Source organism: Trachurus japonicus, chromosome 1, assembly GCF_045865225.1.
Source record: "Trachurus japonicus isolate A0001 chromosome 1, Traja_1.0".
Taxonomy (NCBI): Eukaryota; Metazoa; Chordata; class Actinopteri; order Carangiformes; family Carangidae; genus Trachurus; species Trachurus japonicus.
The window spans coordinates 5,573,520-5,591,363 of NC_140907.1; the positions used below are offsets into that span (position 1 = coordinate 5,573,520).

At 38.8% G+C, this 17,844-nt stretch overlaps 1 protein-coding gene across 1 annotated transcript; it reads right to left on the bottom strand.

The window, feature by feature from the left end:
- Positions 1 to 588: 588 nt before the first annotated feature.
- LOC146991284 (E3 ubiquitin-protein ligase TRIM39-like) lies at positions 589 to 7,363 on the bottom strand. The gene is made up of 7 exons (XM_085798535.1): positions 6,986 to 7,363; positions 5,219 to 5,314; positions 4,883 to 5,119; positions 4,770 to 4,792; positions 4,563 to 4,681; positions 4,266 to 4,474; positions 589 to 1,568 (listed from the first exon to the last, which is right to left on the bottom strand). The coding sequence occupies exons 1-7, from the start codon at positions 7,238 to 7,240 to the stop codon at positions 786 to 788; spliced, it is 1,722 nt and encodes a 573-aa protein (XP_085654661.1). The 5' UTR covers positions 7,241 to 7,363; the 3' UTR covers positions 589 to 785.
- Between the last annotated feature and the right edge of the window lie 10,481 nt (positions 7,364 to 17,844).

Sequence of the window (17,844 nt, forward strand, 5' to 3'; positions counted from 1 at the left end):
TTAAAAAAGAAAACTCTAAAACCTCTCCCAGTAAATGTAATTTAAGGACAACATCAATAGTTTTACCTCAGAAGACATGAAAAGAAAATTCAGCCTTTACCTTCGAGTGAAACTCATTGGTTATTAGTCTCAGACATGTTTGAACCAAGTTTCATAATCATCTAATTGAGAGCTGAGATAATAAAAAAAATTCACAACCACAAATATGAACTCCACACAGTGCTGGAGAAAAAGTCAAGGATCATGGGATGCATGCACAACATCTCCTGGCAATCTGTCCAACAGTTGTTGAGCTACTTTAGTGTGGAACAAAGTGGACTGACTCAAGTATAACTAGGGCCAAACCACTGGCACAGATAAAGCAAAAAACATACACGGTAACACTTTATTTTAAGGGGTCCTTGTTCCTGTGTATCTACCTAATTAATTACAGCGTAATTACCTATGTAACCGTATGTAATAACATGTACTTACATCGTAAATACATAGTGTATTTTGGTGTACTTACAGGTCCTTGTTACACTTGTAATAAGACATGCTTGTGCAAAGAGAGAGGCCACTTTGGCATTTCTTATTACAAGTGTAACAAGGACCTGTAAGTACACCAAAATACACTATGTATTTACAATGTAAGTACATGTTATTACATACGGTTACATAGGTAATTACACTGTAATTAATTAGGTAGATACACAGGAACAAGGACCCCTTAAAATAAAGTGTTACCACATACACAAATGCAAATGTAAAAAAAAAATTGCGTAGTATAATTTATTATTATACAATTATTCTTTGCAAGTAGAATGTTTCAGATCATCAACATCCATTTCCTTTTGCTTGTGATTGGCAGATTCTTTGTTGAGGATGTTTAAGGTTTTATTCAGTGAAACATGGTAGGTCAAACTGAACCTGGTCTTGCTGCTCTGTTTTTTCACTGCTGGTTTACTGTCTGTTGTTTTTCCCTTTCTAGTTGGTTTAGCTTTACTGAGCTGGTTCTTTGTCGTGGATCTCGGAGGTTTGGTTTTCATTTCCTCTCCCGGAGAACAAATTGCTGTATTTTTCTGCTCTGTCACACTTGTGCAGTCTTCTGGTATTTTGCTGCTGGCATCAGTCGATGGCGATGCAGCGTTAACGTCTCCCTCAGCGGAAGGTTCGCTCTTTATCAATTGATCATCAGTGATAACAATGCCATTTACAGGGACATACTCGGGACCCACGCTGACGTGCACGCTCTCTGATAACACAGTAAGACCCCCACACACAGAGATACTCTCAAAATATGGGTGCACCTTCTCAGCAAAGCGATGCCTAAATGTGAAAAGATGTGTATCAGTATCAGTGTTCCTGAACTCTACCGTCCCTTCGTCCCAGTCCAGTCTCACACGGACCCTGCTGAGGTGCTGTGAGTTGTCATAATGTATGCTCTGAGAGGGAGTGGTCAGAGCTTGGTACTTGCTGTCTCTGAGGCTGATGCACCAGAGTCCTTCCTCTGGACAGGCCTCAAACTCATCCTGTCTGGATACTGACTCAGCAGCCACACCAAGCGTCCAGTTATTGGTGTCACCAACCTGTTAAAGTCAACAGAGAGTCTGTCAGGCAAAGTGGATGTAAGAACAAATGCCTTCAAGACTCAGAAAGGCATGCATGTACATTTTGGCTCATATTATTATCTCTACAGTACTCAGTAATATATATATATATATATATATATATATATTTAAATTTTTATCATAACAGATTTGTGACAAATTGGTAGCTAGCCTTAGGTAGGACGTTTACTGTAACACTACAATTATTCTTTATTACAGTTTTTCTCAATTTCTAAAACACTAAACCCTATTGTCTGAACCAAATTATCAGTTGTCTGAACCCACTGATTGAATCAGTCACTCTTTTGGCAAAACCATCAGCACTTTTCACCTGTTTAGACACAACTTGCCAACACATTTTCATTGTGATGCACCTGTGTTGCATAATGCTGAGCACAAGTGGCAAAAGTCAAACACAACTAAAGCACAAGTTTCACCAGTTGAACATAACAACTCAAAATTGATCACACTTGTGGCTAATGATGTGAGGGAACATATATACAGTAAGCCAGTTGAGGATGAAGTCCTGTGGCCTGATCCAGTACAGAACAGAGAAATGATGCTGTGGCTGAGTTATGCACTTCTCATTTGTATATTTTTGTACTTTATTTTTTACGTAGGCTTACTGCATACAAGTGCTAAATGCACAAGATTTCTGTTTGTTTTTGTACTGTACAAGTGCTACGTGTAAAATGCACAGGATTTGTGTTTTTTTGTTTTGTTTTGTTTTTTTACAGTACTATATACAAGTGCTAAATGCACAGGTTTTTTGTTTTGCAACATGCATTTATGGAGGGAGAAGAGGAGAAGATGAGAGACAACAGAGTGAAGGAAGAGAGGATGAGGGAGGTAAGGAGGGATGAACTGGGAAGAAAAAAGAAGAAGGAAGGAAAAGGGGACGAAATGGACGTGGGGAGGGAAGGAGGAAGGTGAAAGAAAGGGAAGGAGAGAAGTGCTAAATGCACAGGTTTTTTGTTTTGCAACATGCATTTAGCCTACAGTGAACAATAAACATTTATTTCTACAGCTTCATGTGCTGAGCATTGTGTTTTCTATTTTTCTATGTAGTGTTTAGTGACTGCTCAGTAGTGTTTTTAATTTTGATTGACTCGGGGCACGATTTGACAACAGAGTTCAGTTTTGAGAACAGATTAAACTGTTTTGAGGTGAAAGTTTGGTTTTGCAAGAAGAGTCTGAGGTTTTATGAATGTAGCTTGAAAATTGGGGTTTGTGTTCACAGTTTAGAGAAAAGGTGAGCAGCTTTCAAGAAATGTGTCTTAGCAATTACCACCATCTATTGATAGGAACTGCATACTGAAAAGAAAAATAATTCCTGCAGTCGGTTGCCAGACCGTATTAGGTATTAGGGATGCCACTCTGATCAGAGGACCAGAGGAGAAGAACGATGCAGGATATTTACCTATTTCATTAAGCAGCTTCGGACTAATTGTGAGGTTAGGGTTAGATAAATGACTTGTAACTTGAGAGTGGAGGCTCCCTTCTACATCGTGGCTGAAAACCAAACCTATGTATGATCAAAGCCTCGGACCGTCACAGCTCTCGTCTCGGTGGCACCACGAGTCCGCGACACAAACGTGCCCCATAAACCGTAATCTCTTGTTTATGACAGATAAGACTACATTAATAAACACATTGTGACATGTATATGATAATCCATCGATCCACCGATTGATTACAAAAGACTTCATTGAAAACAAATGCACACGACCGGGAGGAGGGTTAGCAAAACAGCGGAGGACTGACCCCTAACGCCGGCTACTGACTGGTAAACCCGTCAAAATTTCTACAATTATTTAAAGCAGAAAGCGATATTTTTGTGTTAATATAAGTCTTAAATAGTTATATCTTCCGACACCAATCACTTACATAGAGTGTTTGGACCGAAACACGGGTCTGTCAGTCACTCTGCTCTGCTCTGAGCCGAGGAGAAAACTTTTCTCGTATACAAGTTTTATCCAATGAGGAGAGAGAATGGCATGCAGGGCTGTGTGTGCAGCCAAGGGATGCGAGTGAATGTGGTGACGTAGGGACGAGGACTGTTACGGTGCGTTCAAGGCAGCCCGTAACTCGTGTTTTTCCGACCTGTGAAGTCGTACCAGTTCGATCTGGTACGACTTCATGGGTCGGAAGTTACGAGTGGCCGTTATATGACTTTCACAGGTAAAACAGGTCGGAAAAACACGAGTGGGTTGCCTGGAACGCTACAAAGTCGTAAGTCGTGACTTGAAGCTGTAATTTACGGTTTCAAAAGCCTGCCTGGAACGCAGCATTAGCCAAAACGACCGGATCGCTTACTTCTGCTTTAATTCAGACTTAGGCTAATATATATTTTTAATGGCTTTTAATAAGCATTCTCCATATTCAACCTTTAATCACTAACAAGCATTTTTTTTTTTTTTTTTTTACAAAAGTCAACAAAACACAATTACAAATGATCTGAGTGATCATGTGCTTCCATCCATCCTATCAATCTATACCTACTCATTGTTAGATTCATATTGTCAAATTTCAAGCAGGTTAATAGAAGCACATCTTCTGTCTCATGATAGTTAAAATTTGTCTCAATGGTAATCCGGGCAATATTTTGTGCAAAAGTGCAATTGAAACTGTGCTACTGATATAAGCTGCTTTGGTATATAAACATTATGCAAATACCTCAATATCCCAACAGTGCACTCCTGAGTCAAAGCCCTCTCTTGCCAGAATGCAGGAATAAGGGTGGAAACGTTCCGGGTTGGCTGGGACAGGGACAGGGACAACCTCAGCCATACTCTGCGAGGGCCCAGGAGTTATCTGGAGACTGTTCAACCCAGGAGACACCCTCAGAGACTGACCAGCTGTTCTGGGATCCAGGGTCACTGGCGCTGGAAGAAACAACGGAGGTTTGAACAACTGAAGGAGAGAGTGAGGAGACGGTGAACAGGGGGAACACATGCAAGGGAATAAACTGACTGTAGGGGGTGATGTTTCTCATCTTCTCCCAGACAGCATAGTGGAGGTTACCCAGGTGTTTGGCCACATTTATCAAAGGCTTGCAAAGCTTCTTTGGTTTCCTGTGACTTATCCAGGCACTGCAGGAAATAAATATGGACAGGCCAACAGTCACACGTGTTGCATCTTATGCTGGTGAGTTAAAAATCAACAAGAAAAGTCACTTACCTATTCATAAAGTCTTGATACCGCTGTAAAAGACAAGCATTATGTGTTTATTGATTTATACATCAACACCTCATTGACTGATTATGTACAGTATATCATTTGATTGCTATGACCTGTAAGAACCCAGTTCCATCTCCTCCTGCGTCAAGCTCCTCTTCAACCAGTTGGATCTTCTCCTCCAGTGACTTTATCACCTGGTTCAGTCTGTCCACTCGTTCTTCAGCCTCTCTCCTCCTCTCCTCCTCTTCCTTCTTCAGTTCAAGTATCCTGGCTGCTTCCTCCTCTCTCAAAAACCGGTGAAGACTCTCAAACTCCTTTTTCATCTGCTCCTCGGTCAGTTTGGCCTCAGCCTGCATGGAGAAGATGGGCAATGTGAGGAAACAGTGAGGATAATGGGAGAAGAAGAGATCATACTGTAAGTGACAAACAGTTCAGTTCAGCAGTTCTACCTGGTTGTGTCTGGATGCATATTCACACGTCTGTGTGACTTTCTCAACGTGAAGCAGCTTTTTCTTGAGTCCATTTAACAGTGGTCTGAGCTCCTCCTAGTTGTTACAGGCAGAATTACATTTGAGAACATACAGAAAACATTACAGAGGCTTAGGACTGCACTTCACCTGGTATCAGTCATCCTGCACATGCTCCATATGACTTCACAACTAAATCCATCAGTGCACATGACTTGGTACATATTAATACTAAAGTTAAATGTGACAGAGCAGTTTTAAGTTACACTTGGCAGGAAGATACATAGATACTGAACAAAACAGTTACAATCCTTACATGCTACAACATGATACTCTAAGTGTGTGTTGATATTACAAATAAATAATATTACTATGCAATGTGTGGCACTACTCATACTTTTGCTTAAATAATGTTTAAACACTGGCTAACAACATACGACTAATACAGTTGCATGCAGCATATTCCCATGTATACAGACAGTATTCATATGCGCAACACACACATCACACATCAGCATTTTGGTGTGTGTGTGTGTGTGTAGGTCAAATATCATGTGATGTGAGATCTTAACATGTATGATACGAGGATAGCAGCAGTAATTAGCAGCTTAGCTTTCAGCATGGTGCCTCTAAAACCTACTCTAAATGCTGCTCGGATAAACTAATCTTGGATTAACACAAGGCGGCATCTGTTTGAGCAGGAAAATGAATATTTACAGAGGCAGAAAAAATGCCTGACTGCCCTTCTGTCTAAATGTCTTCTAACTGTGGTCACAGCAGGCATGTAAATGAAAAAGTAACAGACACAAGAGGGCCCCCTTAGTCATGGTGAAATGAATAGGCTTAAGATCTTGGAGAAGCGTTCGCTGTCGAGAGCTCTGCTGTCATTTGATGTCTGTGTGCTTACTGTTTGGTTTGGCTTTGCGGCAGCAGGGCGACTCTAACTGGAAAACCGGCATTCAAGCGCTCTTGTTGGCACTCGTCCGCCCTGCTGTAGCGTCCTTGAGAAAAACAGTGAATTCCTGCCAGCTGCTCTGATCCGTCAGTATGAGTCTTTAAGGCTTTCAGTGAAGGGTGGCCTGTTCCAGGTCTGTTACTCATGAGGTCAAGATAATTAATGGGGTAGGAAAGAATAAAAAAAAAAGTTTTCATCTACCAAAAAAAAACTTGCTTTCCCTGATTTCTCATCAATTATTCTTTTTTTTTATTGTATAGTTTTATTTACTGAGGGTCAAAACTCAGTTTAAACTACAAGGGAAAATACTTTTGCTTGAACTGCCCATGACTCATGGACAAATACAACTCTGACAGGAGTCTCTTGAGTTCTATATACACAAGAAAAACGTTGGAAAAAGAGTGTTTGACTTAAGTAAAAATAGCAGATACATTTTAGAAGGATGATTCATGCATTTAAAGTAGAGTAAGTAAACTGCGAGAAACGTGTAGATGAATCGGTCACATAATATTTTCATCATGACAGATTTAAAGACTTAAGAACCAACAGAGGATTGAAGATCGATAGTAAACAGATGCAGTATTAACTAAACTAGCTCTTAAGTCCAAGAGTCTGTCACAAGAAAAGTACATTAATCATTAAGTGTTTCTGGTCTTTATGCACTTTATTTTCCCTACTCCTTTACAATAATATTCTCAAGGGCTCAAATAATGACATTCTTTATAGCAAAATGAATGTTTTTAGTCAATGAAAATGTGTTGGAGTCTTAGTTTTTGTGATACATGATTCCTTACCTTGCAGTCTGTTGCAGCCTCAGTTAAGAGGTAAACCCTGTGTCCTGCATGGCTCACAGCTGCACACTGTTTACATAAAGGCTCCAGGTCATCCAAACAGAACAGAGACAGGCTCTCTTCATGTTCCTCACACCGGTCTGGAGAGTCGGCTGACCAGGGAGCCGAGGCAAGGCCTTCTGCCTCTGGTCCGGGAGGGGATTCAGGGAGAGGGGATTGGCAGCTCATGGAGCGGCTGCTGGTGGTCGGAGTTTTCATCTGTGAAGCCAGTTTGGTTTTGTGTCAGACCGTGTCAGAGGAGAGACTGCATAAAGTGTGTGTCCATCCATGCGTTTTGGTGTTGGTGTTGCATGTGCTGTTGCCATACATCAGTCTAGGAGCGAGTTGAGGGCCGATCTGCTTACAGACTCAAACTTGAAGCTCAGCCGATGTGCATGTGCCCACACCAGATGTAGCCATACATCACCTGCAGTGTCAGTCTGACTTTCACAACCCTGTGATTTATGGGATATTCAAACGACCCGAGGCCAAATTCATTCCTGTGCCTTAGCCTGTGATTTTTACTACTTCACCCATTTCCCCTCACGGCGGTGCAGCAGTTCTTTCACTGAATGGAATATTTTACGAGCATGAGTAAAGTCAGGTGTATTTGGCTTCTAGTGATATTTTGTGGTTTACTTTTGAAGTTTTTTTTTTAAATGTGCACATACTACACAGAACTTGTTTTTTTACATTCAATTCAATTACATTCAATTAAAACCTTATCGTATCTTTGTCTGAATTAGGATTTAATAGCAAGAATGGGAAAGTAACACCCTGCATACAGTACTGAAAGCCAAGTCTGAGTTATGTTAAATGGATCCAGTTTCATTGCCCTTTAACAGTTTGAGCTGCTCAGATTCGGAGCACATGTAGAACAGATCGGTTTTGACAGTTGAGTCATATTTCATTGAATCATGTGACCTCAAGTGAAATAGATCGGTCACATGCAACCTGATTATTCTGAGTTCTCAGACTGACCAGGTGCTTTGTCCAGAGACTCACACACACACACACAATCAAAACTGTAAATGTACTACTATTAACAGGTCTTCAGTCTCAGCCTTTGGTATGTCAGACTTACTGGTAAATATGTGGAGAGATTCAAAGTGATGAAAGTGATGCTGAGACAGATATAGATGGATATGACCCTAAGTATGTCACCATTAATCTTAGACATGCAATATAATCCTTTACACCGTCAGTTGAAATAAGTCTTTTAGTTTATTGTGTTGTCCTTGACAGCCACTAAACTAAAAGACTTCTGCTAACGCCAATCGGCAAGGCATCAAAGCACAAATTTGTCGATACATTCTAATCTATACATTCATAAGAGATATGAATATTAAAAAAAAAAGTTAGTCCAGTTAAAGGTGGTCTGGTCCAAATAAGTGGGCACCCTCCAAAGTGTGGTCAATTTTTATACACTATTATTGCGTCATGCACTGGACAGTTTCTTATCTGTGCAACACAAAGGGAGCTCATTTTGTACTAGAGGCTGTAACCTCCAATCTGTTTGAGTAGCCGGAGCTACTGAAGCCTTAAATAAATTATTCCACAGAAAAAGCACAAATTGATTTAATGTTTATATGGGAGTGTGAAAGGCAGAACCTTACTAAAAAAAATCAATGAAGCATCAGCTGAATCATGTAGCCTATGTAGTTTACATCAAATGGTAACATAAAACACGCAATACTAAAATGTTTTACTTTACTTACTTTAAATTATTTAATTATCTACTTTTTAAAATATACTTTCATTAGGCCTATGTTTTTCTTTTTAAATATGCACATGTTTGGAGGTGCAGTGTGTTGATATGTGTATAGATATGCATGTTTGTCTTTTCATGGGTACTTGACAGAATAGATGTAGGTATGAGCAGTAACAACAGCCTTGCATATTATGCACCAGGTTTCCGGCTGGGACAGAAAAAAAGAACAAAACATTGTGTGACACCGTAGAGTAATGATAAAGGAAAAAATGTGGACCTAGCCTTTAACTGTAAATGATTTGCTGCAACACAAAGCTAATCTGGTGATTTATTTGGCCAAATGCCAGAGCAGTGGCCTCTTGTACGCTGCATGGCTCAGACAAGATGGAACACGTCACGCACCAGTAGGTGTCTCTGCATGTGTTTGCATGCATTTCCTATAGCTTTCACGGAGCAGCGTGTTGCCTGTTCTGCTCTGTCAGCTCTGTCTCCGCTCTCCTCTTTCTCAGCTCCAATAATCCTCTGACAGCTGAGTGTTACCTCTATCTGTCACCCCCTCCTCTGCAGTGTACTGCTCCTACGATTGGTTCATTTGCTGGAGCACACAATTTTCCTCTCTTGACTCCACAGCTCTGTCATCAGTCTGCCCAATTACAGCAGCTGATTCGGGGCTGCGCCACTTAACACGGGTCACATTATACTCGCAAAATGGATTTTATGGCTTGACTCCAAGGTGATGAGAGGGTGAAGCACTAGAGAATGGGTGAAACACAGCAGTTCCCCTGTGTCCTCTTTACCATCCCTCCATATCTGCCAGGTCAGTGACATCTCCCACACAGTCCATATGGTCTCTCAGCTGCAGATGTGCAGACTGTGACCTGAGGGGGTGTAAAACATGACCAGCTCCTTCACACACTCATTTAGCATAAGATTCAACTTCCTTCCATCTGTTAACTCATCTTCTGTTGCGAGACAGGGTCGAAGCGATGAAGGCGGAGGAGGTCGCGGTTCAGAGAGGTTCTGACATTTTTACAGTGGTGAAAATGAAAAGCTATATGTTACAAGAAGAGACAAATGAGGATCTGATGAGACGTGATGAGTGATGAGACGCGAAAAGAGGAGGGTGAAGGACAAAGATACCTGCTCTTCCACTTTTACTGTAATATTTGCCTGCAGTTCTTTTAACTGTTGCATCAGATGGGGGGGGTCAGTGTATCTTTTGGTCATTGGATTTTCTTTTGATGAATAGGAATTAAAAAACAGAAAACAATTGGGTTTAATTGATTTTCATTTTGAAATACAAAAAGTCAAATTGAAACACAAAGCATTCTTCTTTTTGAGAGTCAAAGAGCAATTAAAGCAGAAGTAAGTGGAATGTTTGTGTTAATTTAAGTCTTAGTTATATCTTCCGACAGCAATCACTTACATAGAGTGTTTGGTCTGAAACACGGGTCTGTCAGTCACTCTGCTAAGCCGAGGAGAAAACGTCTTGTATACTTCCTTGTATCCTACAAGCTTTATCCAATGAGGAGGGGCTGTGTGTGCAGCCAAGGGATGCGCGTGAATGTGGTGACGTAGGGACGAGGGCGGGGACTTCTAACTCCATTGGCTGACAAGAAGTTAGCCAAAACGACCGGATCGCTTACTTCTGTTTTACTGGGGCAGATAAGCAAAATAATTGTGCGTAATATGTAACACAACCTCACATATGTAACACAACCTCTGCCACGCTAAGGAATGGCTTCTCTGTAATACATTCTATTGGTGGTGGGGGGGTTCCGATGAGCAGGAAAAGTGGGTGTGGCTGTTTTTTTCCAACAAGGAGTGTTTTGGCTGAAAAACTAATGTTTGCGATCAACTCAGAATCACGAAAAACCCCTAGTTTGACCCCTCAATAGATACTTAAGGCCAAATTTAACATTTCGGAATTTTCGCAAAATCTGGTTACGGTACCCCAACTTTGAGTAGTTTTTTAGGGGGTTTCCCACTGGAGTTGAATTTCAACATTTTATTACATGATATTACACACCTTCCTAAACACAATGGTGAAGAAATTTATTGGTAAAGATTTACTTCCCAGATTTTCATAGGTTTCCAATGGAGAATAATGGAATAATGTGGGAAAAGACCCCTAAAGACCCCTAAAGGTCAGCCACCAAAGTGGTTCCACGTCTGAAATTAAACCTTGGGGTATGTAGATGAAATGCTGAAAGTTTCATGCTTTAGTCATTAAAACGCACAATTCCTTCCATATATGAGCTTATCTGCCCCACTACTTTAACTAAATTTTAAAAAACAGTTTGATTTTCATGTTCTATTTCAAATATAAATATTATAGCTGCTGCGCAGCGATGGGTCGGGTCCGGGCTACTTTTGGGCAAATTTTGGCAATTCTGAGCAACAAACAGGAGAATAGGAAGACAAGACAGTTGTCCTTATAATGTCCAATTTGGACCAGTTGAGGATTGAACCCACAACCTCGGGAACCAAAGACCTTTGTCTATCGCACTGAGCTAATTGACAAGTGGGAGTGCAATAGTGGCTTCACAAATTGAGTAAGCCATTCACTGTCGTGTAGGCAGATTTGAAACCACAGTAAAAAGAAAAATCAGTTTTTGAGGTAATGATATGTATTTGTTAAACATCTACTGTGACTCTAAGATGTTAGGAGCCTTCGCACATAGTCCAGTCCAAGCTATTTGGATTTTTAAAATTAGAAGCTTGCTGTGATGCCACCATTAGGACAATTGTCTTGTGTTTCGTGTTGAGGACAACTGACATTTTGATCTGTCATCATCATCATCATCATCACCCTTGCTGGGACTCGAACCCACAGCCTCTGACACCAAGAACCAGCTCCTAACTCGCTGAGCTAATTGGCTGGTAGTGAGACCTGCTGTGTAGCTTCATTTATCCACTCAGGTGAGCCAGTGCCCGGGCAGCTGTTGTAAAGGCAGATTTCAAAAATGGTCATAAAGTCAGAAATTATGTTATCTAAACAAAAATCTGTTAATACATAAATTGCATTTAGACAGCAAAACAGCTTGAGGACATGTGACATTTGGATCTGTCATCATCATCATCATCATCATCATCATCACCCTTGCTGGGTCTCGAACCCACAACCTCTGACACCAAGAACCAGCTCCTAACTCGCTGAGCTAATTGGCTGGTAGTGAGACCTGCTGTGTAGCTTCATTTATTCACTCAGGTGAGCCAGTGCCCGGGCAGCTGTTGTGATGAAATGGTCAAAATTTCAGAAATTCAGTCATCTAAACAAAAATCTGATAATACATAAATTGCATCTTGACAGCATGGAAATGTTGGTGATTTGTTTTTAATGATAAGTGTTTTGCTTCATAAGAGAAAATCTGATGTTTAAAAATTCCACACTCACATTGGCTGCAGTTGTTCCCATGAGAGCAGAATTCAAAATGTTCTCAAAAATTCAGTTTTTGAATTAAAATTCTGATATTTGCCAAACTTCATTAACCATGACTCCAGAATATACGGACTGGAGATGCTCTGTAGCAAGTTTGGTGACAATTGAGCAAAAATTGTGGGAGGAGATACATTTTAAAAGTTTTACAGTTATTGAAAAAAACAGAGTGATGGACTTCATAATTTGTAATAAGTTTAAGTGGACAAAAGTTTCAGCAGTATTGAGGCTACATTGTGGTGAAGTTTCAACACTGTAGCATCTACCGTTGGTTTGGTAGGAATTTTTAAAGTTTTTAAATTTAAACGCTTATTGTGCCCCCCCTAGGAGGGGGGGGCACATGTCCTTGGAGTTGAGTGAATCTGGCATGGGACTGAACCTTTGTGCAAAGTTTGGTGAGTTTTCGCCCATGGGAAGTATGACTTCCTTGGAAGAAGAAAGAAAGAAGAAGAAGAAGATTATAGCTGCTGCGCAGCGATGGGTCGGGTCCGGGCTACTTTTGGGCAAATTTAGGCAATTCTGAGCAACAAACAGGAGAATAGGAAGACAAGACAGTTGTCCTTATAATGTCCAATTTGGACCAGTTGAGGATTGAACCCACAACCTCGGGAACCAAAGACCGTTGTCTATCGCACTGAGCTAATTGACAAGTGGCAGTTCAACAGTGGCTTCACAAATTGAGTAAGCCATTCACTGTCGTGTAGGCAGATTTGAAACCACAGTAAAAAGAAAAATCAGTTTTTGAGGTAATGATATGTATTTGTTAAACATCTACTGTGACTCTAAGATGTTAGGAGCCTTCGCACATAGTCCAGTCCAAGCTATTTGGATTTTTAAAATTAGAAGCTTGCTGTGGTGCCACCATTAGGACAATTGTCTTGTGTTTCGTGTTGAGGACAACTGACATTTTGATCTGTCATCATCATCATCATCACCCTTGCTGGGACTCGAACCCACAGCCTCTGACACCAAGAACCAGCTCCTAACTCGCTGAGCTAATTGGCTGGTAGTGAGACCTGCTGTGTAGCTTCATTTATCCACTCAGGTGAGCCAGTGCCCGGGCAGCTGTTGTAAAGGCAGATTTCAAAAATGGTCATAAAGTCAGAAATTATGTTATCTAAACAAAAATCTGTTAATACATAAATTGCATTTAGACAGCAAAACAGCTTGAGGACATGTGACATTTGGATCTGTCATCATCATCATCATCATCATCATCATCATCATCACCCTTGCTGGGTCTCGAACCCACAACCTCTGACACCAAGAACCAGCTCCTAACTCGCTGAGCTAATTGGCTGGTAGTGAGACCTGCTGTGTAGCTTCATTTATTCACTCAGGTGAGCCAGTGCCCGGGCAGCTGTTGTGATGAAATGGTCAAAATGTCAATAATTCAGTCATCTAAACAAAAATCTGATAATACATAAATTGCATCTTGACAGCATGGAAATGTTGGTGATTTGTTTTTAATGATAAGTGTTTTGCTTCATAAGAGAAAATCTGATGTTTAAAAATTCCACACTCACATTGGCTGCAGTTGTTCCCATGAGAGCAGAATTCAAAATGTTCTCAAAAATTCAGTTTTTGAGATAAAATTCTGATATTTGCTAAACTTCATCAACCATGACTCCAGAATATTGTCATTTTTTTTCAGGAAGTTTGAAAATGTATTTAGCAAGAATTTGATGGTATATGTTTACAGTACTGTTTACAGTCAAACGTTTTCATGCACTGTAGGCTCAATTTTTGCTTAATCAAAAATCCGAGAAACAAGTTTTGTGGAGGACAGTCTGGAGATGCTCTGTAGCAAGTTTGGTGTCAATTGAGCAAAAATTGTGGGAGGAGATACATTTTAAAAGTTTTACAGTTATTGAAAAAAACAGAGTGATGGACTTCATAATTTGTAATAAGTTTAAGTGGACAAAAGTTTCAGCAGTATTGAGGCTACATTGTGGTGAAGTTTCAACACTGTAGCATCTACCGTTGGTTTGGTAGGAATTTTTAAAGTTTTTAAATTTAAACGCTTATTGTGCCCCCCCTAGGAGGGGGGGGCACATGTCCTTGGAGTTGAGTGAATCTGGCATGGGACTGAACCTTTGTGCAAAGTTTGGTGAGTTTTCGCCCATGGGAAGTATGACTTCCTTGGAAGAAGAAAGAAAGAAGAAGAAGAAGATTATAGCTGCTGCGCAGCGATGGGTCGGGTCCGGGCTACTTTTGGGCAAATTTAGGCAATTCTGAGCAACAAACAGGAGAATAGGAAGACAAGACAGTTGTCCTTATAATGTCCAATTTGGACCAGTTGAGGATTGAACCCACAACCTCGGGAACCAAAGACCGTTGTCTATCGCACTGAGCTAATTGACAAGTGGCAGTTCAACAGTGGCTTCACAAATTGAGTAAGCCATTCACTGTTGTGTAGGCAGATTTGAAACCACAGTAAAAAGAAAAATCAGTTTTTGAGGTAATGATATGTATTTGTTAAACATCTACTGTGACTCTAAGATGTTAGGAGCCTTCGCACATAGTCCAGTCCAAGCTATTTGGATTTTTAAAATTAGAAGCTTGCTGTGGTGCCACCATTAGGACAATTGTCTTGTGTTTCGTGTTGAGGACAACTGACATTTTGATCTGTCATCATCATCATCATCACCCTTGCTGGGACTCGAACCCACAGCCTCTGACACCAAGAACCAGCTCCTAACTGGCTAAGCTAATTGGCTTGTAGTGAGACCTGCTGTGTAGCTTCATTTATCCACTCAGGTGAGCCAGTGCCCGGGCAGCTGTTGTAAAGGCAGATTTCAAAAATGGTCAAAAAGTCAGAAATTATGTTATCTAAACAAAAATCTGTTAATACATAAATTGCATTTAGACAGCAAAACAGCTTGAGGACATGTGACATTTTGATCTGTCATCATCATCATCATCATCATCAGTTTAGTTTAGTATGTTTATTTCGGTCTCATAAAAACAAATACAGTAGACAAATATAAAGGTATAAATACAAAACAAAATAAATCAGAACAAAAAACACAACAAGCAAATCAATTTACTGTGACCGAAAAGGTGTAGGCTGAAGCATCAGCTCATTTTGCCTACCCTTCTTAAATTAACATTTTTCGTTCACTCAATTTAAAACATTTTTTTTTTTTTTTTTTTTTTACAGAGCAACAACAACAAACAAAAAACAAAAACAAAAAACGCATATTCTACATACAGCAGTTTATAAGCACACTGGTATTTATAAATCAGTTTTATATTTATTAATAATATTATTTTTAAATAACTTTTTGAATCTATTAAGTGTGTTGCACAGTTTGATTTCTAATTCTAGATTATTCCATTGATTGACTCCTGTAATTGATATACATCTCTGTTTCACATTTGTTCGTACTTTTGCTTTTGTATACACATGAGTCCCTCTTAGTTCATATCTACTGGTTCGGGTCTGAAACATCCTCTGGACACCATCTGGAAGCAGATTATTATTTACTTTATACATAATTTGAGCAGTTTTATAGTCCACAAGATCATTAAATTTCAAGATCTGTAGGTTTATGAAAAATGTGTTTGTTGAGTCTCGATAATCGGCCCTGTTGATTATCCTTATTGCTCTCTTTTGTAATATGAAAATTGGTTTTGTAATTGTTTTATACGCATGCCCCCAGACCTCTATGCAATAAGTAATGTATGGCTCAACAAATGTTCGATACAATAAATGTAATGAGCATTTGTTGAGGATGTATTTTGTTTTATTTAATATTGCAATAGATTTTGATATTTTGTTCTTTATATGATTTATATGTGGTTTCCAACTTAGTTTGTCATCCAAAATAACTCCTAAAAATGTATTTATATTAACTCTTTCTATTTCAATATTATTTATCATAATTTGTATTTGATCTAAATTTTTTCGGTATCCAAATACTATATATTTAGTTTTATTTAGGTTTAGTGAGAGCTTATTAATGTCAAACCATCTTTTTATCGTTCCTAGTTCTCTCTCCACTGTGTCCAGAAGGTGCCTCAGATCTTTACCAGAGCAAAGTAAATTGGTGTCATCAGCGAACAAAACAAAATGTAATAACTTGGACACATTACAAATATCATTAATGTACATAATAAATAATTTTGGACCCAGCACAGAACCTTGTGGGACTCCACATGTGATCCTCAACAAGTCAGATTTTTCATTATTTAATTGCACATATTGTTTTCTATTGTCTAAATAATTTTTTAGCCATGTATATGCTATGCCCCTGATCCCATATCTTTCCAGCTTCCTCATTAACAAATTATGATCGATGGTGTCAAATGCTTTTCGTAAGTCCATGAACACACCTACTGTGTATTCCTTTTTATCTATTGCTGATGATATTTTTTCTGTAAGTTCCATTACAGCCATTGAGGTGGATCGATTGGATCTGAACCCATATTGATGTTCACTTAGTAAGTTTTGTGCTTCTATGAAATGATCGAGTCTATGGGTGAATAATTTTTCTAAGATTTTTGAGAACTGTGGAAGTAGAGAAATTGGTCTGTAATTTTCAAATTGATGTTTATTTCCATTTTTGTATATTGGAATGACTTTTGCTATTTTCATTTGGTTGGGAAATATACCGGTTTGGAATGACTGGTTGCAGATATGGGTCAGAGGTCTAGCTATACTATCTATAATATCTTTTACTAATGCCATATCAACATCAATACAGTCAGTAGATTTTTTATTCTTAAATGTTTTTACCACATCAATTAGTTCCCTCTCAGTTATCTTTTTAAGAAAGATGGTATTTGGGTTTATGTTAATAGTGCTTTCGTCTACATCATTTTTTACTACTGGGTTCACAATTTCCTTGGCTAAATTATAACCAACATTCACAAAATACTTGTTGAAATCATTTACAATCTCCCTTGTTTTGGTTGTAATTGATTGATTTTTTTTAATAAAATAATTTGGGTAATTTGATTTTCCTGTACTTTTATTAACTATACTGTTAAGCACTTTCCATATACCCTGTGTATTATTTTTATGCTCTTCTAGTTGTTTGTGGTAGTAGTCCTTTTTATTAAATCTCATTATGCTTATTAATTTATTTTTATATTTTTTATATTTATTTTCAGCTTCCTTCGTTCTCAATTTTAGAAACTGTTTATAAAGTACATTTTTCTTTTTACAAGCATTTTCGGTAACGCTTTATATTAAGGTCCTTGTAATAAGCATTAGTTAATAGGTAAGAAGGCTCTTATAAGTGATTACAAGATGCTTATTAACATTATTATGCATTTATAAGACTATATATGTATTAATAGACTCATAATAATATAGTTAATAGCAGACTATAATTGATTTATAATAACTTATAATAAACTTAGTTAACTGTTTGTTGATGCTTATGAACATTAATAAGATCCTTATGAGTATCTTATAATTGTTCATAATAACATTACAAACACATATATTGACTCAACTAGCCCAATCATTATGTCTTTGTTATGCCTTTATTAATCCTAAGGTATGTGTAATAAGCGTTAGTTAATAGGTAATAAGGCTCTTATAAGTGCTTACAAGTATTAATAGTCTCATTATAATATAGTTAATAGCAGACTATAAGAGATTTATAATAACTTATAAGAAACTTGTTAACTGTTTGTTGATGCTTAAGAACATTAATAAAA